The sequence below is a fragment of the Heptranchias perlo genome, chromosome 2 (assembly GCF_035084215.1).
Source record: "Heptranchias perlo isolate sHepPer1 chromosome 2, sHepPer1.hap1, whole genome shotgun sequence".
Lineage (NCBI taxonomy): Eukaryota > Metazoa > Chordata > Chondrichthyes > Hexanchiformes > Hexanchidae > Heptranchias > Heptranchias perlo.
Genome location: NC_090326.1, coordinates 69,839,719 through 69,867,571, shown reverse-complemented (window position 1 = coordinate 69,867,571; position 27,853 = coordinate 69,839,719). Strand labels below are relative to the sequence as shown.

At 42.2% G+C, this 27,853-nt stretch overlaps 1 protein-coding gene and 1 pseudogene across 4 annotated transcripts in view; one reads left to right on the top strand and one right to left on the bottom strand.

Moving 5' to 3' along the window:
* The window catches only part of LOC137340189 (WAS/WASL-interacting protein family member 3-like), a 93,651-nt gene that overhangs the window by 41,096 nt on the left and 24,702 nt on the right, over positions 1 to 27,853 (bottom strand). The window contains exons 1-2 of one of the 4 annotated variants that reach the window (XM_068002602.1): positions 23,308 to 23,400; positions 14,990 to 15,090 (exon numbers count right to left, since the gene is read on the bottom strand). In XM_068002602.1, the coding sequence (XP_067858703.1) occupies positions 14,990 to 15,082 (93 nt within the window). In that variant the 5' untranslated portion in view covers positions 15,083 to 15,090; positions 23,308 to 23,400. Of the gene's footprint in view, positions 1 to 12,790; positions 12,886 to 14,989; positions 15,091 to 15,882; positions 15,924 to 23,307; positions 23,401 to 27,853 lie in introns of those variants that run through there. The other 3 variants (XM_068002584.1, XM_068002593.1, XM_068002609.1) reach the window with 3 other exon arrangements.
* On the top strand, positions 1,907 to 2,875 carry LOC137300205 (small ribosomal subunit protein eS1-like; annotated as a pseudogene).

Below are 27,853 nucleotides of genomic sequence, written 5' to 3'. Positions count from 1 at the left end.
TTTCTTTTTCCTTCCCTAAACCAGAGGATGTTCAGGCCAATTATAATGCCCCCCGACACTAATCTGGCTGAAATAGGAGCACGAGACTATCATAATGACTCAGTAAGTTTATCCAGTGAACAGCTGAGTAATACAAGGAGATCTTGTGCTTCATTCTTTGATCATTATCTTTACTAAATAATAATTAGTATTAGTTCCATCAAATGTGGTGCTGACCCGATAAAAGAACCACATGTCTGTGTCTCTCTCACTTACTCTCAGTTCAAGTTTGACAAACTGATATCGTTGCATTACCAACTGCATGGAGAAGTGTACAATAACATATAGTTAAACAACTTATAAAACACTTCACCATGGCAACAATTACTCATTTTAAAGGCATTTATTGCAAATGCTTCAATATAATTTTAGTGTAAATTACAATATGTTGAGCCTCTTATACAGTACAAGGCACTTATAACAAAATCATTTATAACAGAAATCCCTTTATGGTGAAGTTATTGCTATGTACAAACTTTTTTATTATTGTTTTACCAGGGAAAAAGTAAAACTGGCTAAGATTAAATTTGCCTATTAACAACCAAAGGATATGACCTAAGACCACGTTTATGCCCAACATAATTAGCTTTAGTTGCTCTCAGATACTTAGAAATGATAGTGCAGCCTGTTGAAATATGTTTAAAGTTCCTTGATGTTTAATGTACATCAGTTGGTTGCTGTACCAGATAGTAACTTCCTCCAAAGCATCAAGATGCAGACAGGTGCAGCAGTATCAATAGTATGGATTAGAAGCAACAGCAAAGTACTATCATACAATGACAAATAGGTTAAAATTGATTTAACAAGTATTGCATAAAATGTTATATGTGTCTCTGGCTACAGTAACTTCATTATAAGCAGCTTACACTGCAATTAAATGAAGTATTTCACATTCTGTTTAAATCCTTTTGCCTACTAATTGAAATCTGGGGATTTATATTAAACAATATAACTGTTAAAGTCCAAAAGATTAAGATTTTCATTGGCTATAGAGCTATGAACAAAGTTCCATGACAAACTATACTGCCAACGCTGAGAATGTTCTCGTTGATCAGTTCTGCATTTTCAGAAAGGATTATCAGAAACTCCCTCTAAACATTCAGGCACAGTTGAGCTTCTAAGTGAATGGGGTAAAAATTGGTATACATTGCGCCTGTTCTTCAGGTGTAACTAGCATTGCTAGCTCTGTATACGGCGAGGGGGGGTGGGGGGTGGAGGGCAGTTGTAGCAGCTCGCAGTTTCATAAGAGGTTCCACCTCCAATACACAGAGGTGGCAATCCAGGGCAACTAGTGATAGAAGTGCACTAAGAGGAACAGTAGGGCCTGCCCATTGCATTAACCACCAGTTTGGGAGGACTCAGACAGAAAGGACAAAGAATTACAATTCTGATCATTTGTAGCCACGAGTGCGAACAGTGCATGTCGGGATGAAAAAGTGGACGGTTGGCATGTATGCCTTGGTTGTGTTTATTATTGATTATTTTCCAGACATCCATCAGGTTCTTTGCTTATAGAAATCATGTTGAATCACTCACTAACCACCTCCTGAGTCAAAAATGGTTGCCCACCTCTACAGCGCCTCTTGCACAACAGCAAATATATTTGCTGTTTGTGCATATAGGCTTCTGTACTCTTTTCTGTTGATTAACAAGTTTATATAATTGTAATGTGTCAATATTTTCAGGTGAAGCTTTATGGGTCATGGACCTAATTTCTGGTTTGTTCAGCTTATGAATTCATATATTGCAATGTGTTTTGATTTATCATCTTAAATTGCCATTACCATCTTAAATTAAGAATGTGGAATACAGAAAATACCATTGACAGATCAGCTGTTAATAACACAAACTATTCATCCTGAGCAATATGGCAGCTTGTTAAAACAAGAGACTGACTAAAGGAGACAAAGAGGAGCCAAGAATATGGTCATGGCCCCTTTCTCCAAGAAGGACTGGTAAAATGTTAAGGCTTCGGTGATGTTTAACATTAGGAACCTGGGCAAAAATTTGGTCACCAGAACCCAGGTAACCAAGATTACTTCAGAAGGCTTGAAAGGCTATGTTTACGAGGTGAGTCTTGCTAATTTGCAGAATGATGAAGTAACCTTCCTTAAATTCAAGTTGATTGTGAAAGGTGGGCAAGAGCTGTCAGACCAACTTTCATGGCATGGATTTAATGGGTGAAAATATGTACTCCATGCTGAAAAAATGGCAGACTATGATTGAAGCCCATTTTGATGTGAAGACCACAGTATGATACCTACTACGCCTCTTCTGGGTAGATTCATCAAGAAGCGCAGAAAAAAGATTTGTAAAACTCTTTGTGCTTAACACCAGCAGGTCTGAACAATCGCAAGATGGTAAAGATCATGACCTGTGAGATACAAACCAATTACCTCAAAGGTTATCAATAAAATGATCCCATAGAATTACATAGAATCTACAGCACAGAAACAGGCCATTCAGCCCAAATGGTTTCTGCCGGTGTTTATACTCCACACGAGCCTCCTCCCACATTAATTACCTCTTCTCACCCTGCTCTCATATCACTCTATTTCCTTCCCCCTCATGTATGCATCAAGCATGTGTCAATGCTTCAACCACTCCATTGGCACTCACCACTCTCTGTGTAAAAAAATTCCTCCTAAATTCGTTATTTATTAGAATTGGTAAAGGTATTGAGAAGGGTTGCCAGTCTACCTAACTTCTCCACGATGTCTACATTTGCAAGGTCAAGAAGCTGAAGAAACACAAGTTTGAACTAGGCAAACTGATGCAGCTACAAGGTGAAGGAGGAAGTGGTTCAAACAAACTTGGTGCTAAAGTAGATAGGTAGAAACCCCCTGCCCAAGAAACTGCCTAATAATAAACATCTCTTCTAAAAAAAAGTATCCAGATTAGCAAGAGCTATTTGGTTTCATGCTAAAAGAAAGGGAATATAACCATAAGATCCCACCTGTATTTCCAAAAATAGCTGTTCTATCAGGCACTGATTTCCTTTAATCAATTCATATTGCAACATGTGCGACATTTAACGTTTGCTTGGGCGAAGTAACCGGTGATTATTCTGAAGCAATTAAACAATATCCAGGGAAAAGTGAGGCCTCCACCACATTTTCTTATCTTGGTTTATTTACTTCTTTTTCAAAATCATGAAGGGTCTGGACAGAGTAGATAGAGAGAAACTCTTCCCATTGGCGGATGGGTCAAGAACCAGAGGACATAGATTTAAGGTGATTGGCAAAAGAACCAAAGGCGACATGAGAAAAAGCTTTTTACACAGTGAGTTGTTAGGATCTGGAATGCACTGCCTGAGGGGGTGGTGGAGGCAGATTCAATTGTGGCTTTCAAAAGGGAATTAGATAAGTACTTGAAGGGAAAAAAATTGCAAGGCTACGGGTATAGGGAGGGGGAGTGGGACTGGCTGGATTGCTCTTGTAGAGAGCCGGCACAGAGTTGATGGGCCGAATGGCCTCCTTCCGTGCTGTAACCATTCTATGATTCTATGATTTTCTCATTGATTTTCACTCTCCCATTTCTCCCCTTACTGTTCTGTCTCAGCTCTCTTTAATGCTTGCAATAATTTCCATCACCTGCTCTTTGCAGTGTCTGCACTTCCACATGAGAAGACTGTGGAGGTGTGGGGAAGAGAAGGATGAGCTTTGCACAGAGTGATGTGAAGAATGTGGGTCATAGAAAAAGCAGGGAGAGATTGAGAGGCACTGAATGGTACTGGCTTCATTGGATGACACTCCTGGGAATTGTAGTATTAGATGTCGGGGTCAGGAGGCAGACAAACTCCAGCAGACAGGTGCTACACACATGTTGGGGTGGGGGGAGGGGTAAGAGAATTAATGTATGGTGTCTCCTGGTAATTTCTCTGCTAAAGAAAGCTGTGTGGCTATTATGACTTGTAGTGCCAATGGACAATTCAGCAAAATTTGGCCTGATTGCTTGTCAAAGAGAGTACACACCCAGCCTGGGAACTGTATCCAGAGTCCAATGTATTCAGAGCATAGTAGAGAGCGTCTACTGTGGATAGGGAGGTTGATTTTTTAAATGTGTTTCTTATATAATTCATTTTATTTTCAGGGTTTTATAGTTGGGAACTGTCAGAGCACAAAATTTTGTTTTCCTGGAATGTGATTGGGTAGATTTGTTTATTGGAATATGATTGGAAGAAAATTGAAATTGGGCTCAAAGGTTTGCATAACATCATTGGTGAATAATCAAAGTACAAATTACATAAAGGAAAATCACAGACACTTAAAAACACTTGGGCCTAGAAATCAGATCGCGCCTGAAAACAGGCACGCGAGGGGCAGGGCACGCACTGCTCATGCCAGTTAAGGTCAATGCAGGTAACACACAATATTCATGCTGCCTGCTAATTTTAATCATCCAGCTGTGCAGCCAGTGCTACTCGTGCTTTTCATTAGCTACACGCCTATTGTGGGGGGGTTGGACATTGCCTATTATACAACTTAAAGGCAGCCAGCACTTCTTAAAGGGGAGGTGCATTCTGGCTGCAGACACCCAGGAACAACCTGAGGAACAAATGGCTGAAGGAGGAAGTGAGCGGGCACCAAGGTTCTCCGATACTGCACTGGAGGCCTTGGTGCAGGCAGTGGAGAGGAAGAGGGGCATCTTTTTCCCTCGGGGGAAGGAATTCTTCGCGGCATCTACTCAGGAGACAGTGGGAAGAAACCGCTGAGTACGTCAATGCCAGCAGCATTTCACCAAGCACATGGCTGCAATGCTGGAAAAAAATTCAATGATCTAACTAGAGTTGTTAAGGTAAGAAGACTGCTCTCATACTATCTGATCACAGCTGCACTACTTACAGTCTCATTACTTACAACACCGACAGCACTCACAGCATTTCTCTCCCCCACCAGCCGCCTTCTCCTACAATCACTGCACCACACTTCATTCAACCTCCTTTTCCTCATGCTCACACACTCACCACTATTACAATCCTCACTTACCCATAACTCACATCTCACACACACATACTATCAGCTATTCCAGCACAACAGCCACATTCTCCAAATACCCCACAAAACTCTCACTAACACATTCCCCTCTTTCTTGCAGGAGGTCACACATAATAGCAGGCAACAGGCTGTCACCAGAGGAGGAAGAGCCCATCTGCACACCTTCTCCTCCCTTGAAGAGAGTGTCCTGGCAATCATGAGAAGGGGCAGAGTGAAGAATGTGGCCCTGGCAACACTGGAAGAGATGTCGCACAGAGTTTCTTTATACCTTATTTTCTTTGTCTATTCTGACTTCTCCCTCACCCCATATATTCTGCATGACAACCTGCAGATACTTTCAATTCCCGTTTCTTTCTCTCTACTCTCCCTCACATCACAAGCTAACCCTTGTCCCTCTCTTTCATTTCAGCTGCTGAGAATGTCGTTGCCTCTCAGCCATTCGAGGAAGGTGAGCCCAGCCTTCCTGAAGATTCATCATCACTTGATCTGACTCTCGCAAGCATCAGCTCAAATACTGACCCCACATGGACTTCGGAGGCTGGGTGAGAGGAGGGATCTGCATGTGATGTCTCACCGGGCACAAGTGCTCAGAAGCTAGGCCAGGGGGATAGGACACCTTAGGCGCCAGCTCGCAGGAGGGTAGGGCGCATTCTAGTTCTGCTGCAGAGGACTCAGATGCTGACAGAAAGCTCCAGCTACCGAAGAAGGCTGATGGGCAAACAGCAAGAAATGCTTGGTGCACTGGACAACCTGCCGGAAAGTTTGCGCACAATGTCGCCAAGCATGGAGGAGTCCAGCTCCAACTTGTCTCAAGGCTTTTTGCGTAGAGCATGGAGACCATTCTGTCCAACACAGACCGATTGGTCAGCTCCATCAATTCCACGGTGGAACGTGCCATGATGGAGCGTCTTATAATTGCTCTGATAGTTTCCAAGGCAGCACAAACTGATGCCATGGATGCTCATAAGGCTACTATGACAGCTCACACTGGTGGCATAGAAGCTCAGGTGACTGCCATTTTGGCTTTGAGGGCCACTGTTGGAAGAGGCTTCCTGATTACTCTTGCACTCTGTTCTCCAGCAGAGCCCTAGGAGTGCTGAGATGCCTCCCCAGGAAAATGGCCTCTATTAGGATGACAGCATGTCTGCTTGCTCACCACACACTTCGCCAGTGCCCTTGCTGGTGCCACTCAGCCAGCCGGCCCAGACTGCTGCAGCCCACACCAAGATGCTGCAGTCATCAGCAGATCCCTCTAGGCCCACAGCTGCTCGAAGTCATCCTCCAGGGCCATCTGAAGTGTTCTCAAAGGAAGATCAGCAGCTTTTCACCTCCCAAGCTGTAGCCAGTAGGGAAACCGTAGGAGCACTAGGATAGGAAAATAAGCACACAAGACAGGTACTAAAGGCTTGCACAAGAATGATTAATCACTTTTTTGCCAGTGCCGATATGATTCTATGATAAATTTGTTTTTTGATCTGGATTTGGTGTTGGTGTTTGTAGTGAAATGAGGGCAAGACACACATGACAAGTCTGGAGTGAAGGAAGGCAATTGGATGGTGATTATAAGGAGAGTGATAAGGACTATAAGTGAGTGGGGAATGAAAGTGCTGCTTTAGGTGAAGCACTCCTCAATGAGCTTGTCTCAATGAGCTCGGGCAGATAGAGGCACTGGTGGTGGCTGCATCTTCTCTTCCTCTTCTTCCTCCTCCTGTACTTGTTGCTGCCCAAGTGGTGGTAAGGGTTCATCCCTCACGATGGCAAAGTTGTGCAGTGTGCACAGACCATGACAAATCTGGATACACGCTCAAGGGTGTAGTGTAAAGCTCCTCCGCAACGGTCCATGCAGCGGAAACATTGCTTGAGCATATTGACTGTTTGCTCGATGATGTTCCTCGTGGCAGTTTGGCTCTCATTGTCAACATGCTCTGCAGCTGTGCGCAGGTTTATGACTCGAGTCATGAGCCATGTCCAGAGGGAATATCCCTTGTCGCCCAATAGCCAGCCTGTAACTTGGCAGCCTGGTTGGAATAAAGGCGGCACAGAGGACTGGCACAGAGAGAAAGAGTAATGGCTGCTGCCGGGGCTTGATGCACTGCCTATGGTCACAAACCAGCTGTATGTTGAGGAAGTAGAATCCCTTTCATAGAATTGCATAGAATTACATGGAATGTCCAGCACAGAAACAGGCCATTCGGCCTAACAGGTCCATGCCAATGTTTATGCTCCACACAAGCCTCCTCCCACCCTTCTTCATCTAACCCCATCAACATATCCCTCAATTCCTTTCTGCCTCATGTGTTTATCTAGCTTCCCCTTAAATGCAACTATGCGAGTTGCCTCAACTACTCCTTGTGGTAGCAAATTCCACATTCTATCCACTCTCTGGGTAAAGAACTTTCTCCTGAATTCCCTATTGGATTTATTAGTGACGATCTTATATTTATGGCACCTAGTTCTGGTCTCCCCCGCAAGCGGAAACATCTTCTCGCTGTCTACCCTATCAACCCTTCCATAATCTTAAAGACCTCTATCAGGTCACCCCTCTGTCTTCTCTTTTCCAGAGAAAAGAGCCGCAGCCTGTTCAATCTTTCCTGATAGGTGTGACTTCTCAGTTCTGGTATCATCCTAGTAAATCTTTTTTGCACCTTCTCCAGTGCCTCTATATCCTTTTTATAGTATGGAGACCAGAACTTTTGACATTGTAGTTCCGATTCCCGAGTCCAAATCGTTTATGTAAATGGTGAACAACAGTGGTCCCAGCACCGATCCTTATGGAACACCACTTCCCACCTTTTGCCAGTTTGAATAGCTACCCTTAACCCCTATTCTCTGTTTTTTGTTTTGTAGCCAATTTGCTATCCATTCCCCTGACTCCACATGCTCTGACCTTAGTCATGTGTCTACTATGCGGTACCTTATCAGAGGCCTTTTGAAAATCCAAATATATTACATCTACTACATTACAATTGTCTACCCTTGTTACTTCTTCAAAGAATTCAATAAGGTTGGTCAAGCATGACCTTTCCTTTTGAAATCCGTGCTGACTATTCTTTATTATATTTTCGGTTTCTATATGATTTTCTATTACATCTTTGAGTAAAGATTCCGTTATCTTTCCTACCACTGACATGAAGCTAATTGGTCTATAGTTCCCTGGATTTGTTCTATCTCCCTTTTTAAATATAGAAATCACATTAGCTGTCCACCAGTCCTCTGGCACGATTCCCTTTTCTAATGAATTTTTATGTCTATGTAATAGTGCCTCTGCTATCTCTTCCCCAACTTCTTTTAATATGTGCGGGTGCAATCCATCCGGACCAGGGGTTTTATCCTCTCTAAGTTTGATTAGTTTATCAATTATCTCCCCCTTTCTATCTTAAATGTCTTTATATTTTTTTTGATCTATTCTTCTAATGTTATGCCCACCATGTTAGTCTCCCTGGTAAATAATGAGGCAAACTAATTATTTAACATTTCTGCCATTTTGCTGTTATTGCTTGTGAGTTTTTTGTGTGTATCCCTTAGTGGCCCTAACCCTATCCTGACTTTTCTTATTTATGTGTCTGTAGAATACTTTTCTATTTCTTTTTATATGCCTTGATAATTTAATATTGTAGTTTCTCTTTGCCTTCCTAATTGATTTTTTTACTTCTTTCCTAACCTTTTTATATTCCCTTTTATCATCCTCTCCTTTGTTGTCTATATACTTAGTGTATGCCTTTCTCTTTAGTTTTAATTTAGCCCTTATTTTTGCATTCATTCATGGTATGTCATTACTGGCTAATTTGTTCTTGCTTTTTAGTGGGATATATTTCTCTACGACTCTATTGATCACCGTTTTAAATGTTTCCCACTGCTGTTCTATTTCTTTGCTTATCAGTAAATGTTTCCAGTTTATTTTCCCTAGTTCCATTCTCATCCCCTGAAAATCAGCTTTTTTCCAATTTATTACTTTGATCTTTGTCTTACTTATGTCCTTCTCAATCTTTATTTTAAACCTTATTATGTTGTGATCACTATTGCCTAGATGTTCCCCGATGCTTACTTTTCTCATCTGTTCTAATTCATTTCCCACTACTAGATTCAGCAGTGCTTCCTCTTTTGTTGGGCATTTTACATACTGGGTAAGAAAGGAGTCCTGCACACATTGTAAAAACTCCATTCCTTCTACCCCTTTACCTACCTCTTCTTGCCAGTTTATTTGGGAGTAGTTAAAACCTCCCATGATTATCATTCTATGTCCTTTACTCATTTCACATATTTGCTTACATATTTCTTCCTCCACTTCCTTTCCATTATTAGGTAGTCTGTTATATACCCCTATTAGCGTGGTCAATCCCTTCTTATCTTTAATTTCAATCCATATGGATTCTGTTTCTATCCTTCTGTTAGTTATGTCCCTTTATTCTACTGCCATTATGTTATCTCTAATTAGTACAGATACTCCACCTCCCTTCTTCCTTCCCTATTCTTTCTCATTATGTTATAACCTGCAATATTTGGTTGCCAGTCCTGTTCTTAATGTAGCCATGTTGCAGTTATTCCTATTATATCTGATTCCTCGCTATGGATTATTGCTTCCAGTTCCCCTGTCTTATTTTGGATGCTGGGTACGTTGCCATACAGGGAGTTTAATTCATTTTTAATAGTTGTTCCTTTTACTCTATTTTGAACAGTCCTTTTATACTTCTGTTTTAGAACTGTATTTGTTCTTTGACTATTTATGTTATCTTTATTCCTTATCCTGGTCTGACCTTTACACTCATCTCCTGTTTCTTTTATCTTTAAGGTTTTGTTATTGAAACCAGATCCCTCCCCCATCTTGCTAGTTTAAAGCCTAATGCACCATCCTATTTATCCTTTCCACTAGGACTTTGGTCCCATTCCAATTCAAGTGCAGCCCATCCCAAGGATTCAGGTCCTTCCTGTCCCAGTACTGGTGCCAGCGTCCCATGAAATGGAACCTCTCCTTCCCACACCAGTCTTTCAGCCACGTATTCATCTTTCTGATCTGCCTATCCCTATGCCAATTAGCATGTGGCTTGGTTAGTAATCCTGAGATTACCAACCGTGAGGTCCTGCTTTTTAATTTAGTTCCTAGCTTCTGATATTCCCTTAGCAGGACCTCCTCCTTGTTCTTCCTTATGTCATTGGTCCCAACATGGACCATGACAACTGGATCCTCTCCCTTCCTTTCCAAGTTCTTCTCCAGTTGCTCCGAGATATCCTTTACCCTTGCAACACACCCTCCTGGACTCTCGGTCGCCGCTGCAGAGGACGCTATCTATCCCCCTGATTATATATTCCCCTATGACCACAACCATTCTATCCCCCCCCCACCCCACTTGGGCTGCTTCTTGCTCCACGGGACCATGGTTAGCATTCTGGGCATCCTTCCTGTAGCCTTCATCCTTATCCTCACAGGTTTCAAGCACCTCGTACCTGTTGGATAGGACCAGTGTCTGCGGGACCTCCTTCTCTACTTCTCCTAGATTCCTACTACCCTGCTGGCTAACAATCACACTCTCCCCTTCCTGCTCCTGTGCTTCCTCTGTACTCTGTACTCTGGAGAAAACTATCTAGATATTCCTCCCCCTCCCTTATGTGTCGGAGTGTCTCTAACTCACAATCCAGCTCAAAGACTCCCAGCCAGAATGTCTTAAGCCAGAGACATTTACTGCAGATGTGGCAATCCAGGACAGTCTCACTGTCCGCAAACTCCCACGTCCCGACACACAGCCTGTACTGCCATTTCTAGTTTTTATTTATTTATTTATCAGTAATTTATTTCTAGGACTAATAGAATCACTTGTGATCTAGATTTCTAAATAATTAGTAATTAGTCTTTTTTTATTTTGTGTATTTTTTTAAATTTAAATTTTAAAAGTTGACAGATTCGTTTATAGTCCCTCTGCACGTAATTCCCATACTCACCAAATTCCCAGTTGAAAGTCCTCACTGTGTTAGCAATTCACTCCATTAGAAGTTCACTCTCTGTCCATCCCAACCTCTGTGCTCAATCTCAACTGATAAAGATGACAGGCTGATGATAGGGAGCATGCATGGCAATATGTACGTAGTCAATGGCACCCTCCACCCTGGGGAGGCCTGCCATGCGTACTAAACGTAGTGCCCTTTTGTCTTGTTTCACCTTGGTGACCTCCCTGATACATCGGCATACTGCGAACTGTGAGATGTTGTTGATGTCACCTGTTGCAACCTCACCTGTTGCAACCTGAAAGGAGCCCGTGGCATAGCATAAAGGTTGAGGGCGATGGTGACCTTGGCAGAAGTGCTGCCCATGCCCTAGTTTGAGGTTCAAGTTGTGGCTGCAGCAGGTGACATAGCTTGCTGATAGTTACCTTGGTGAAGCCTCATACAATGCTCCTTAGTAAAGTTGATGTAGGAGAATTGCTCCCTGAAGACCCTCTGTGGATATGGCCTCCGTGCCCTCCTCCCTCTTCTGGCAGCTTCTCCTTCTCTGTGGTGTCTCCCTTGCTGCTCCGCCTCATCCTCCAGCCCCAATGGCAGGCCTATGAGAGCACCCATGTCTGCATGCAGATTATTTGTGAGGCAAAGAGCAACAACAGTGCAGGACCAGCGAAACCTCTTTCTGTACAGACAAAGTGAACTTTCTAGAGTGATATAACACAACAAAAAAACACCTAGAAGTCAAGCAGTAGCCAGAAATACTAAACCAGCAACTAACTTGTAAGTACTGCACGATCCCTTTAAGGGGGTCTTCCTGCCAGTTTGTGCCATAGTGTGCTGTGTGAGGTCAATACGTGGCGAGTGAAGCGATGAGGTGATCGAAGATTGGATTTTCATCCTGCAAGAATAATGCGTGTAAATCCTAATTTAAATGCATTATTCCTTATTTTGAATGTTGCCGGCATGTGTTCCTGCTGCCAGCACGACCTCCTCTACAAAATATGGCGGGCGGTGCACTTCCAGCTGGAAATGTGCGCACACTTCCTGCCGGCCATTTTGGGGGCTTAGTAGGCCAGTTAGTGCCCAAAAAACGGGCGCTACGCAGCTGAATTTATAGGCCTTAATCTATGGAATACGAAAAATGAAATACTCACCAGTCACAACATAGCCAATAGACACAAGAAAAGTTATGCCTTATGCTAAATGAACACTGGTTAAACTGAAAGAATAATATTGGTGCACAATTAGTTTGTACTGGTACAGTGAGCAGGGGATGTACTGGTACAGTGGGCAGGGGATGTACTGGTACAGTGGGCAGGGGATGTACTGGTACAGTGGGCAGGGGATGTACTGGTACAGTGGGCAGGGGATGTACTGGTACAGTGGGCAGCGGTTGTACACATATGAGTAAATATTTATGTTTATACAGTCAAGCTCTTTGCTGCTTTAAAGGCCAGCCCACAAGCAATTAAATTACCGAATATTTTATAAATCAAGTCAACCAAATATGTAACAGCGCAGTGTAAAAAACAGCACTCAACTAACATACAACCAGTGAAGACGTTATGTTTTCTATTGAGAAATAAAGGTGTGCTAATGTATTTCAGACATGTTGCTAGGATAACGTGAGGAACAGCTTCTAAAAATAATAGTCACATGATATGCTGTGTGGAAGCTTACAAGTAGAGAGTAGAGATCACATGATAATTAACAGTTACGGAGCTACTTTCATGCCTGTCTTGTAAGATTAACCTCTTGGCATCAATTATTGTTTCTATTTCACCATCAAAACGTGGATTTAATGCTTGCAAATGTATACTCACCAGAGAAAAGTACAGCAGTACATTCACAAATGAAGTTAGAATCAAAGTGGTGGTTGAATAGGCCACAGTTACCATGACCTAGCTTACCCTGAAACTGAAACTACAGTAGAACTGAATTATTCATATCCACTGCAAGTAAGTCATGCTGTTGGCACAAAGGACTTTGCCCCTTCAGGAACGTATCATGAGTACATAACAGTGATCAATGCAGATAAAATTAGAGAGTGAATTATATAGTTAATTCTGTTAATTGCTATTGATGAACAGTGCAAGATAATACTCAGTGTGTACAAGCAAGCGGGATTTAACTAAGACAAAAAGCAATTTCTCTTCCTTGATCTTACGGGCAACAACATTGTGTATTAAAATATTTGAAACAAAATTACCATTAATAGTATACCATTGCATTGAAGGTGCAGGTGCAAGGAGTTTTATGTTAAAAATTTAGGGTGATAGTTATAATTTCTACAGCATTTTGCATAGTGGAAATGTAACCTTGAAATTACTTTGAATGGCGTTATTGTACTTTAATAGATGCATTACGCCATTTAAAATAAATGGGTTAATGCCTCTGTTAAAATAGTGGAGAGAAAAATTTGATACAAGTGGGTTAAGCGCTTGTATGACAGCATCACTCAGTAATTTCCAGGCTTTTATCTTTTTAAAATTATTTATTTGTTTGCTACGATTTGTCAGATAACTTGAAGTGATATCAAACTGCATTTGCTTAAGATGTGTAAGGTCAAAGATTATTCACCTAAATTAGATGGTTTTGAAAAGGTCTTTTGAAAGTTTTGGGGATCTTTGAAGAAGAAAATGTTTTCAAAAAGGTTTTTGAGAAGTTCTGGAAGATCACTGTAAAGTCTAAGGTGAAGTACACAGAAATCATAGTATAATAACATACAAGTACGAGCAAAGTGGTAGACATATTTTAATGAAAGAAGATTGTCACTGATCAAGAAAGAAAGATAACTTCAGACAACTTTGTTGAAGATAGACCCCCCTCTCCCCCCATGGCGAACTAGGACTAAATTGTTTAGATATAGTAGTTAATCTGCTACCTGATGAAAGAGGTCACAAAGCTTCATACTGACACCACCAAAATGACAGATTTAACACTGGAGGCCGACCAGTGCTATCTTGCAATATAGACTATAGAGCTAATTTTACAAGATTTCACTCTCAGTACATCAGTGTGCAACCGAACAATTGGCTCAGCTTTTGCTGATTAAAGGGGAAGGAAAGTCTAGGGGTAGTACTTTCCCTATCTCTGTCTGGAGCAGCTCTATGCATTGCAATGAGAACCAGTACTTCAGACAGACCTTGAAAATGATCTACAGTTGTCTCCAACTCTTGAAAAACATACATATGGATCCACAGCACGAGCCTGGCAGTCTCTCTCAGACATAAAGCTCACAAAGATGGCTGTTTCAGGAAATCAGAAATGTTGCACTGATACCGTACTGGGATTAAGGTTAAATTGCATTGTTGTTAAGAGAACTTTATCCTGCATTTAACCCAATGTTCTATTCATGTTTGCCCAGACTTAATCCTGGTGAAAATGTGGCCAATAAAAATTCAAAAGCTGGTTTCCCTGCCACATCCAATACTGGAATGATTAGCTGCCATAGAGAAAACCAGCCTATTTGGCAACCAACCACTTGTTTTAATTTTTCTAAGCCTTCAGCTGGTCCACTTGGCTCTTCAATGCTGTGGCATGGCTCCAGAAGCAGGTTCATCCATCTCCCTAAGCAAGCACCCCAGCCCTAGCTATGTTCAAGTGGAGCGGGCATCCACTTGAATTATAAAATGCCCTTGCAAATTTGGATAGGGCCAGAGGCACAACTATTCAGAGAGTGGAAGTCCCGTTCCACCATTGTTACAGCAGCCAAGTGGATTTGGAGATTTTATGGGCCAACATCTTAATGAGCACAAAGTTCATTTCCAAAAATCGTGGCCAAAAAGAATTCTTTAGAAATAAATGCAAGCATGTGTGTACCATCACTAACTGACTAATTGGTTTTGAATTTAGGAAAGGAAGTGCTTAATTGAAAAATTATATGTAGACCACTGGTTAAAGGCAACACTCCTTCAGCGTAATGTTTTGAACTCTTACTGCTGACATATCCCCACAAATAGCCAGAATTCAAATGTCTTAAAGTTGGTTACCATAACCCAATTTAAGCTTGTCTGACTTACTGAAGCAAATGAAGATGGCAGCGGTGGAGGCCCAGGTGGAGGTGGAGGTGGAGGAGGAGGAGGAGGTGGTGGTGGTGGTGGTGGTACTGGCATACCTTTACCTGAAAAAGAAAGGAGATTTAGACTTTTCAGAGATTAAAGATATTGTCTGATTATCCAGTCGCTTTCTTAAATTTTATATTTTCTCTTTTTCCGCTCTACATATCACCTACTATCCCCAGCTGCGGATCCTGCTCCTAGGCCTTCACCAATGTAGCTCTGGAATCAGCTAGTAGGAGATGAGTGAGAGTAACCACGGGGTGAGGCTCTCTCTGATTTCCTTTCCCTCCCTGTGGAGAAATAGCTGACAATGATTCACATTCCCCCCACTGTGGTACAGCTGAGAGTGGGAGCTCGGTGCAAGGCATCAAATGTGTCTTATCATTTCAGAGTACAATGTGCTGGTGCTTTACTGTGCTACATGCTAAAGAATCTTATTTTTCTACATCCGTTCTTCTTAAGCTGAGCTCCCCCCTTATTCTCTCAGAGGTATGATTGTACTGTAGAAATCAAATAGTTGCAAAAAATGATTAATGTTAACATCCTTGTTTTGTTCTGTTCACTTCTAATGACAAATTTTAAAAATTTATTTAAATATGTCGATAATTTTAAAAAATTCTCGAATGAAATCAGCAGTACAAGTTTGAACACATTACTGAGGCCAACAATGTTGGAAAGATGAATTACCAACAGCAGAACGTTAACACCAGTCTTGATACAATGATGTTTCAATATGAACTGTGTACGTTAATTCAGTTCCTTCCCTTATATTATCATGTCCATGATTATCTGACCATTAAAATGTACTGCTGATGAATGAGGCACCCCGATGGAAATGCGGACTCTTAACTTACCCTCATCAGACCTAAAATTACACCATTGCATAATCGCGTATAAAGCCTGAATGCATTAGCCTGACATTTCTCTGACATTTTAGCAGAAGCATTAACCTGTTTAAAATAAACAGGCAATCGGCTCCATTGAAATAGCAGATAAATTTCAAATGAACAAGTTAAGCATTCATACATTAGAGTGAGTTCAAAGCCAATGGAAGTACAATTGTGTTTTCCCAATAAGGGGAGGAGAAAAAAAACACAGCTGGCACGTCTCTAGGCTGCTCTCACATACCTTTTGGTGGCTAGTTATAGATCAACATCAGCAAAGATCTGCATATACTTTGCCTGCCCTACCTTTCAGCTAAGAGTTAGTACATGGCACAAAGTTGCTGAAAAGGGGGAGACAAACAAAACACAGGCACATATTAAAATCCAGTGGAACCTGCATTAAAAAATGCTTCCTGAACTGCCAAATTGGCCATTTGAGATTGGTAGTTGTGTAATTGAAGTTTAGATTCCATTAACCACGTAAATACACTGCCACTAAGAGTACAGAAAATGGACACCAATAGCGAATGTTGAACTGGTCAATATTTCATTCCATTTTAAATTACTGGGAACATCGGCTCTGTAGATATGTTTAGAACACCAAAGGATCTCAAATGTGGGCGTGTGAAGGTAGCAAAAAAAGAGAAAAAGTTATATTGCAAATAATTTTTTGAAGAAGTGAAAAGTGGAAAGGCCTGACAAACTGGTATTGTGAATTGCAGCTGTTGTTTTGAGTGTAGTTTTACACATATGCCAGTTGGGGTCTGCACAGCTGAGTAACAGCTGCTTTCTCACAGTAATGTTTCATTCTTTCCACCAATGCTTTTGTTTCGAGTTGATTTAAGTGATCTGTTATGGCAATGCTTAATTACTGCTCTATTTTCTCATTACACAATCTGTTGATTAAAAAAGGTCTACATTGCTTGCCAAAAGTACCATTGTTGCCTTTCTTGAGAGTCTTCCATGGAGTTTCCACCACCCATTTTTTGGGCCAAGCAGTCCATTTTCGAATAGGTTGCCCATTTTAATATAACCTAAGCAGCAGAGATCGAGTTTTCTTGTTTTTTGTCAAGTTTCTGACAGATTTGATTTTTGTTTGGTATCACAGGATTCACAGTAAAATATCAAAACTGGACTGATTAAAATTGTTCCAGCAGCTGCAAAACCATTACAGCATGAAATTCAGCATCAGAAGAAAGGAGGGGAGCAGTCAGTCTTTGCCATGCAAATGTAAAAAATGTAAACAGAAAATCAGAATCCAAATAAATGCCTTACACTATTAGAGTAATTTTCTAACTTTAAGCTGCCAGTGGAGAGTCTTACCTGCCAATAGCAGCACATCTAAAATTTTGGTGTCTGCTGTGCAGAATTTTTCAACTAAAAATTTCCAATAGGTCATGCCTGTGGATGAAGTTCCTCACTGGCAATGCAAATTTGGAAAAGCACCTCATAATTGTGAGCCAACGGTATGCCTTCAAATAATTACAGAAGCTGATACAAAAATTAAGCAGAAAGATTATTATAGATCATAATAGAAATAATAAGGAGTCAGAGGCACTGGGGTAAATTTCCATCTTCACCGTATGGGAAATAATCTGGTGAAGTGGATCGCTCAGCCATTGTAGAACCCGTCCGATTATCATTCCATTGATATCAGGGGTTGTATAATGGGCGGGCGATCCACTCCGTCAAATTACTGCCCATGCGGTGAAGATGAAAATTTACCCCACCGTATCCAAACAAGGAACTGACAAACAGGCAGGAGCTAAGAAATCCTGAAGGGTGGAAGAAATTTGAAATAAATATACTCCATTGACCAATTAATACTTGAAATACTTTTCCTATGCTGTGTCTCTGGGCACCCTCATCAGCCCCATTCTCTGTCCAGTTTTGGACCTAGCAAAAGGTGGCAACCTTCTATGTTTGTAGATGTAGAAGGGTGCAATGGCAAAATGGGGATATATAATGAGATCATGTCAGTGCAACAAATTAATTATTTTTTCTCCAATTAATTATTTTTCCCCCTGCTCTCCAAAGGCATTAACTCATGCCAGTGCATAATTCCACACTTTGATTTATACATAAATCGTGCGCATAATGGGGATTGAGTGATGCGGAGAAATATATCACTAAATTCATCCAAACTGTTATTTTCATATTCTAAAGGACTGAAAAACATGCCTCCCCCATATTATTTTGGAATACCCCCATGTACATATTAAATATGTGAGTAAATACCTTTTACAGCAATGTAATACTTGTACTGAGGGGATGGGAGCGAGGGGGGGGGAAGAAGAAATAATTTCAGTCTAAAGTAACAGTCAAGTGCCAGTTGGTACTGAACTTTGGAATGCCTTTGGAATACTAGAATCAGCTTCCAGGGCTGAGAAGAATTCTGATTACTACACAAAAATAATAGGAGCCAAGTGTTACCAGCTACCACATACTTTAGACGAGTAATTCTCTTTTAGTTAGGAGAGTTGATGTGCTGAGCAGTAGTAAAAGTGGACGAGATGCAGGGGTAAACAAGACTACCTTCAGCAGGAATCACATGGTACCAACTCTAATATGATCAAGAGCCATTTATAAATACATAGAGGGTAGTAAGATTAAATTCTCTCAGATATAAAACAAAAACAAGGTCAGTTTTTTTTTTATTCGTTCATGGGATGTGGGCGTCGCTGGTGAGGCCAGCATTTATTGCCCATCCCTAATTGCCCTTGAGAAGGTGGTGGTGAGTCGCCTTCTTGAACCACTGCAGTCCGTGTGGTGAAGGTTCTCCCACAGTGCTGTTAGGAAGGGAGTTCCAGGATTTTGACCCAGCGACAATGAAGGAACGGCGATATATTTCCAAGTGGGGATGGTGTGTGACTTGGAGGGGAACGTGCAGGTGGTGTTGTTCCCATGTGCCTGCTGCTCTTGTCCTTCTAGGTGGTAGAGGTCGCGGGTTTGGGAGGACCTGTCGAAGAAGCCTTGGCGAGTTGCTGCAGTGCATCCTGTGGATGGTACACACTGCAGCCACTGTGCGCCGGTGGTGAAGGGAGTGAATGTTTAGGGTGGTGGATGGGGTGCCAATCAAGCGGGCTGCTTTGTCCTGGATAGTGTCGAGCTTCTTGAGTGTTGTTGGAGCTGCACTCATCCAAGCAACTGGAGAGTATTCCATCACACTCCTGACTTGTGCCTTGTAGATGGTGGAAAGGCTTTGGGGAGTCAGGAGGTGAGCCACTCTCCGCAGAATACCCAGCCTCTGACCTGCTCTCGTAGCCACAGGATTTATATGGCTGGTCCAGTTAAGTTTCTGGTCAATGGTGACCCCCAGGACGTTGATGGTGGGGGATTCAGCGATGGTAATGCCGTTGAATGTCAAGGGGAGGTGGTTAGACTCTCTCTTGTTGGAGATGGTCATTGCCTGGCACTTATCTGGCATGAATGTTACTTGCCACTTATCAGCCCAAGCCTGGATGTTGTCCAGGTCTTGCTGCACGCGGGCTCGGACTGCTTCATTATCTGAGGGGTTGCGAAGTGCAACTATATGGAGATACCCTAAATATTGTTGTTTTTATTGAATTAACTCCAGATTCCAGAGGAAAACAGCTTGTAGCAGTTGTATATTAAAGTTTCAGAGACAAGGGGCATGATTTTTACTTGGAGCCGGGAAGAGAGTAGGGGGGGAGGAGATTTTCGGGCACAAAACCTGGAAGTAAAGTTGGTGGGTCGGAACGTGCGGTCGCGATCTAATTGAATGATTACAATTTTACTTCTGGGTTTCCTGTGCAACACCCTGCCAGATTGACAGGCTGGCTGCTTGTCGAGCAGGAAAGCAGTTGCAGTGCGGATGCCAGGTAAGTCTGACATCGCCGGGGCGGGGTGGGGGGGGTAGGTCATCGGGAGGTTGGGAACGGACATCGCGGAAGGGGTGGGGGGGCGGATATCGGGGGCTGTGGACATCCAAGGAAGGCTGGAGACATCGTGGGCAGGCTCGGAGACATCGCAGGGAGGCTCGCACATCGGAGGGAAGGCATTAAAAATGTGGGTAAAATTCAATTAAAAAATCGTTACTTAATGTCTCTTAGAAATGTTAATTGCCCCGCTAAATACCTGTAGCGTGGTAAATAAGGGTAGTGAGCTGCAGGTTCAAGTCGCCACATGGGAATGATATAGTGGCAATAACAGAGACCTGGCTCAAAGAAGGGGAGGATTGGGTACTTAATATTTCTGGCTACAAGGTATTCAGGAAAGATAGAGAAGAAAAGAAAGAAGGTTGGGGTGGTGGCAGTATTAATCAAAGAAACTATTATAGCACTGGAAAGGGATGATGTAGTTGAGGGGTCAAAGACAGAATCTATTTGGTTAGAGTTAAGGAACAATAGAGGAGCTATTACACTATTGGGTGTATAATATAGGCCTCCAACAAGTGGGAAGAAGATAGTGGAGAACATTTCCAAGCAAATTACCGAAAGATGCAACTAGAGTAATGATAATGGGTGACTTCAATTATCCCAGTGTAGACTGGGACAGGAACAGTGTAAAGGGTCAAAAAGGGGGAGGAATTCCTGAAATGTGTTCAAGAGAACTTTCTTGATCAGTATATTTCCAGCCCAACCAAGAAGGAAACAGTGCTGGATCTAGATCTGGGAAATGAAGTGGATTAAGTGGAGCACGTTTCAGTGGGGGAGCATTTGGAGCACAGTGATCACAATATCATTAGGTTTAGAATAGTTATGGAAAAGGACAAGGAACAATCAAATGTGAAAATACTTAACTGGAGGAGGGCAAATTTCAGTGAGTTAAAAAGGGATCTTGCCCAGGTGGATTGGAATCAAAAATTGGCAGGCAAAACAGTAACTGAACAATGGGAGACCTTCAAGGAGGAGTTGGTTTGGGTACAGAGTAGACACATTCCTATGAGGGGGAAAGGAAGGGCATCCAAAGCTTGAGCTCCCTGGATGACTAAAGATATAGAGATTAAAATGAAACAGAAAAAAGGAGGCTTATGATGAATGTAAGGTTCACAATATAGTAGAGAATCAGGCTGAATACAGAAAGTGCAGAGGTGATCTAAAAAAGGGAATGAGAGGGGCAAAGAGAGAGAGTATGAGAATAGATTAGCAGGTAATATAAAAGGGAACCCAAAGTCTTCTATAAACATACAGTCAAAGGAAGCGTGGGACCAATTAGGGACAAAAAAGGAGATCTTCTTGAGGAGGCTGACAGCATGGCTGAGGTACTGAATGAATACTTTGCATCCATCTTCACTAAAGAGGATGCTGCCATTGTAGCAGTAAAGGAGGCGGTAGTAACAATATTGGATAGGATAAAAATAGATAAAGAGGAGGTATTTGCGGAGGCTCTGATCACAATCTTCCAATCCTCCTTAGGTCTGGGGATGGTGCCGGAGGACTGGAGGATTGCAAATATTACAATGCTGTTCAAAATAGGAGGGATAAACCTGGCAATTACCGGCCAGTCAGCCTAACATTGGTGTTGGGAAAACTTTTACAGACAATAATCCGGGACAAAATAAATTGGCACTTGGAAAAGTATGGGCTAATAAATGAAAGTCAGCAAGGATTTGTTAAAGGAAAATCGTGTTTGATTAACTTGATTAAGTTCTTTGATGAAGTAACAGAGAGGGTTAATGAGGGTAGTGCAGTTAATGTTGTGTATATAGACTTTCAAAAGGCATTTATAAAGTACCACATAATAGACTTGTTAGCAAAATTAAAGCCCATGGGATTAAAGGGACAGTGGCAGCGTGGATACAAAATTGGCTAGGGGACAGAAAGAAGAGTGTAATGTTAAACGGTTGTTTTTCAGACTGGAGGGATGTAAACAGTGGTGTTCTGAGAAGGTGGGACAGGGTAGATGCTGAGAGGCTGTTTTCCCTGGCTGGAGAGTATAGAACTAGGGAGCATGGTCTCAGGATAAGGGATTGGCCAATTAGGACTGAGATGAGGAGAAATTTCTTCACTCAGAGGGTTGTGAATCTTTGGAATTCTCTACCCCAGAGGGCTGTGGAAGCTCAGTCATTAAGTATATTCAAAGCTGAGATCAATAGATTTTTGGACTCTAAGGGAATCAAGGGAGATGGGGATCGGGCAGGAAAGTGGAGTTGAGGTCACAGACCAGCCACGATCTTATTGAATGACAAAGCAGGCTCGAGGGACTGTATGGCCTATTCCTGCTCCGATTCCTTATGTTCTTATGTTCCCCAGGGGTCAGTATTAGGACCACTGCTCTTTTTTATATATATTAATGACCTGGACTTGGGTTTAGAGGGTATAATTTCAAAGTTTGCAGATGACACAAAACTCGGAAATGTAGTAAACAACGTGGAGGATAGTAACAGACTTCAGGAGGACGTAGCCAGACTGGTGAAATGGGCAGACACATGGCAGATGAAATTTAACGCAGAGAAGTGTGAAGTGATGTATTTTGGTAGGAAGAATAAGGAGTTTTAGGGGTGCAGGAACAGAGAGACCTGGGGGTGCACATACACAAATCTTGTGAAGGTGGCAGGACAAGTTGGGAAGGCTGTTAAAAAAGCATATGGGATCCTGGGCTTTATCAATAGAGGCATAGAGTGCAAAAGTAAGGAAGTTATGGTAAACCTTTGTAAATCACTGGTTAGGCCTCAGCTGGACTATTGTGTTTAATTCTGGGCACCACACTTTAGGAAGAATGTCAAGGCCTTCGAGGAGTTGCAGAAGAAATTTACTAGAATGGTACCAGGGATGAGGGGCTTCAGTTATGTGGAAAGACTGGAGAAGCTGGGGTTGATCTCCTTAAAACAGAGAAGGTAACAGGGAGGTTTGATAAAGGTATTCAAAATCATGAACGGTTTTGATAGAGTAAACAAGGTGAAACTATTTCCACTGGCAGACGGGTCAGTAACCAGGGGACATAGATTTAAGGTGATCGGCAAAAGAGCCAGAGGTGACACGAGGAAACATTTTTTTTATGGAGTGAGTTGTAATGGTCTGGAATGCACTGCCTGAAAGGATAGTGGAAGCAGATTCAATAGTAACTTTCAAAAGGGAATTGGATAAATACTTGAAGGGAAAAAAATTACAAGGCTATGGGGGAAAGACCAGGGGAATGGGACAAATGGGACGGCGGAGCAGGCTCAAGGGGCCGTATGGCCTACTCCTGCTCCTATTTCTTATACAATTGGATAGCTCTTTCAAAGAGCCGGCAAAGGCACGGTGGGCCAAATGGCCTCCTCCTGTGCTGTACCTACTATGATACTATGATAGAAACAAGGAGGAAATTAAATTTGTCTTTATTAGTATACAAACAACTCACATGATTTAGCCTGGATCCTATTTCACACACATGTTCACTAATAGCAGAATTAAAGTTAATTCTGATCTAATCGTAACAGAAATTGCTTACCTGAAAAGTGGCAGATGGTGGAGAGAGACTGAAACAAAAAACCAAAAACTGTTCTCACGGGAATCTACTGGAGTAGCAAACAATGAATGATTTTCACAAGTGGCTGTTCATGCTATGCATAGCTGAAACAAGCTCTGCCTCTCAGTGCACGTCAACTATTTTTTGTTTCTGATAACAAGTGATTAATTCCATCCCACAGATTCCCGCATAGCTATCTATGCCTTTTCTGTCAAGAGTATTTCCTGCATTTCTGAGTACTGTGTTGCACAATATTGCCTGGCATATAATCCGTGTGGCCTGGCAGTAAACTTTCAACCTCTTTTGAAATATCTGGGGATATCCCACACGAGCAACAGGATATGGGAGGACATGGATCATATGGCAAAATACTGATCAGTAGGTTTGGTAAGTCCCTGTTTGACAAGTTTTGTCCCTCTGATTATTAATCACACGCAACACATTTCCATTACTCAAAAAATGCAAAGCATGAGAAAGGTTCTGATGAAGTGTCACACGTAAAATATTAACCTATTATATTAACCTCTTTATGATGTTAATCAACCTGATGTATATTTCCAATGTTTTCTATTTTTATTTTAAGTTTCTGGTATTGGCAGTGTTCTTTCTTCCCAAGCACGAGAAGTCATGATACTCAAAATATAGTGTAGTATGGCATTAAGGTTCCAAATTAAGACTGGTCAACCCTGGACAGCAAGATCAGTATGATACAAATCACTGGTTTGTAAGGAAAAGTGGGGGAAGGGGGAAATCATACACATACTCCTGCAGACTGTCGCACCAAAATAACAGAAACTGAAGTTTTACACAGACAAGCAATTGTAGAATTTTACAGCACAGAAGGGCGCCTTGGACCATCGCACCTATGCTGGCTCTCTGAAAGAGCTATCCACTTAGTCCCATTCCCATTTTTCCTTTTCTAATATTTATCCGTTTCTCTTTTAAAAGCTGTTATGGATTCTACTTCCACCGCTGCTTCTGGTGGGGCATTCCATAGAACCATAGAAAAGATACAGCACAGAAGGGGGCCATTCGGCCCATCGTGTCCGCGCCAGCTCGAAGAACAACCAGGTGCCCATTCTAATCCCATCTTCCAGCACCCGGTCCGTAGCCCTGCAGCTTACAGCATTTTAGCTGCAGGTCCAGGTACTTTTTAAAAAGAGTTGAGGGTCCCTGCCTCTACTACCAATTCAGGCAGCGAATTCCATACACCCATCACCCTCTGGGTAAAAATGTTTTTCCTCGTGTTCCCTCTAATCCTTCCGCCAATCAGCTTAAATCTATGTCCTCTAGTTCTTGAACTCTCTGCTAGGGTAAACAGGTACTTCCTGTCTACTCTATCTAGGCCCCTCATAATTTTGTACACCTCAATCAAGTCTCCCCTCAGCCTCCTCTGTTCCAAGGAAAACAACCCCAGCCTATCCAATCTCTCCTCGTAGCTTCAATTTTCAAGCCCTGGCAACGTTCTTGTAAATCTTCTCTGCACTCTCTCCAGACCAAACATGTCCTTCCTGTAATGTGGTGACCAGAACTGCGCACAATACTTCAGCTGTGGCCTTACCAGCGTTTTATACAGTTCCATCATTACATCCTTGCTTTTGTATTCTATACCTCGGCTAATAACAGAGAGCATTCCATATGCCTTCTTCACAACCTTATCTACCTGTACTGCCACCTTCAGGAACCTGTGCACATGCACTCCAAGGTCTCTTACTTCCTCTACCCCTCTCAATATATTCCCGTTTACTGCGTTTTCCCTTTTACTGTTTGCCCTCCCTAAGTGCATTACCTCACACTTCTCCCGGTTGAACTCCATTTGCCACTTTTCCGCCCACTCCACCAACCCACTGATATCTTCTTGGAGTCTACAGCTATCCTCTTCACTATCAACTACACGGCCAATTTTTGTGTCATCAGCAAATTTGCCAGTCATGCCCCCTACATTCAAGTCCAAATCATTAATATATACCACAAACAGCAAGGGACCCAACACTGAGCCCTGTGCCACACCACTGGAAACAGATTTCCATTCGCAAAGACATCCATCGACTTTTACCCTTTGTTTCCTGTTACTGAGCCAATTTTGGATCCAATTCATCACATTTCCCTGTATCCCATGGGCTTTTACCTTTCTGACCAGTCTGCCATGTGGGACCTTGTCAAATGCCTTACTAAAATCCATGCAGACAACATCCTCTGCACTACTCTCATCAATCCTCCTTGTCACTTCCTCAAAGAATTCAATCAGATTCGTAAGGCATGACCTTCCCTGAACAAATCCATGCTGACTGTCCCTGATTAAACCATGCTTTTCCAAGTGACAGTTTATCCTATCTCTCAGTATTGATTCTAATAGTTTGCCCAACACCAAGGTAAGACTGACTGGCCTATAATTGTTCAGCCTTTCCCTCGTACCCTTTTTAAACAATGGTACTACGTTTGCAGTCTTCCAGTCCTCCAGTACCACCCCTGTATCTAGTGAGGATTGAAAAATGATCCTCAGAGCATCCGCTATTTCCTCCCTGGCTTCCTTCAATAGCCTAGAAAACAATCCATCCGGCCCTGGTGACTTATCAACTTTCAAGGATTCCAGTCCCTCTAGTACTTTCTCTCTCATTATGTTCACCTTATCCAATATTTCACACCTCTCCTCTTTAACTACTATGTCTGGATCATCCCTTTCCTTTGTGAAGACGGAGACAAAATATTCATTTAAAACCCTACCCACATCCTCTACTTCTACACACAAGTTACCCTTATCATCCCTGATAAGTCCCACCTTTTCCTCAGCTATCCTCTTGTTCTTAATGTACTGATAAAACATCTTTGGGCTTTCTTTAATCTTAGTAGCTAGTATTTTTTCATGCCCTCTCTTTGCATTCCTTATTTCCTTTTTTACATCATCCCTGTACTTTCCATACTCCTCTAGGCTTTCTGCAGTATTTAGTTTTCTGTGACAGTCATAAGCTTTCTTTTTCTGCATTATCTTGCCCCGTATACTTCTAGACAGCCAGGGGGCTCTAAATTTGGCAGTGCCACCCTCTTTCTTTGAGGGGACGTGTCTGCATTGTACCCGTAGAATTTCACTTTTTAGTGCCTCCCACTGGCTTGACATTGATTTCTCCTCAAGTAGTTGTGTCCAGTCCACTTCTGCCAAATCACCTCTTAGTTCTATAAAATTTGCCTTCCCCCAATTTAAAATGTTTACTCCTGATTTAACTCTGTCCTTTTCCACAATAATGCTAAAACTAACTGAATTGTGGTCACTATCCCCAATATGGTCACCCACTGTCACTTCACCCACTTGCCCATCTTCATTTCCCAAAACTAAATATAGAATTGCATCCTCTCTTGTTGGGCTTGTCACGTACTGGCTAAAAAAGTTCTCCTGGACACCGATCATGAATTTTGTGCCCTCTGTGCCCCTCACACTGTTTGAATCCCAGTTGATGTTAGGGTAGTTGAATTCCCCTACTATGATTGCCCTCTTATTTTTGCACTCAGAAATTTGCCTACATATTTGTTCTTCTATCTCCCTTTCGCTATTCGGGGATATATACTTCACACCTAGTAGTGTGACTGCCCCTTTTTTATTTCTTAGCTCAACCCATATGGCCTTGATTGATGATCCATTTAGCATATCATCCCTTCTCACAACTGTAATTGATTCTTTAACCAATAATGCTACCTCCCTCCTTTTTTATCACCCACTCTATCCAGCCTGAAAACTCTATATCCAGGGATATTGAGCTGCCAATTATCCCCCTCTTTAAGCCAGGTTTTCGTTATAGCAATGATATCATGCTGCCATGTGTCTATCTGTGCCCTTAGCTCATCTGCTTTGTTTGTAATACTCCTTGCATTGAAGTATATACCCTTTAACCCCGTCAAATTCCTGTACTGAACACTATTTAACCTTTGCTTCTTTTGCCTTTCTGAGTCGCTAACTACGTCACTAACTGCTTTTCTACTTCCTTTTTCCTGGTCTGAATTTGTCCTATCTGTACCTGCCCTTTGGTTCCCATCCCCCTGCCATACTAATTTAAACGCTCCCCAACAGAACTCGCAAATGCCCCACGAGGATTTTCGTCCCAGTTCTGCTTGGGTGCAACCCGTCCAGCCTGTACAGGTCCTGCCTTTCCTAGAATCGGTTCCAATGCCTCAGGAATTTAAACCCCTCCCTCCTACACCATCTCTTAAGCCACGCATTCATCTGGTCTATTCTCCTATTTCTGCTCTCGCTAGCACATGGCACTGGGAGTAATCCTAAGATTATTACCTTAGAGGTCCTGCTTTTTAATTTATTTCCTAACTCCCTATATTCTGCTTGCAGGACCTCATCCCTTTTTTTACTGATGTCGCTGGTACCAATATGGACCACGACCTCTGGCTGTTCACCCTCCCCCTACAGAGTGTCCTGCAGCCGTTCCGTGACATACTTGACCCTAGCACCAGGGAGGCAACATACCATCCTGGAGTCACGTCTGAGGCCGCAGAAACGTCATCTGTTCCCCTTACGGTGGAATCC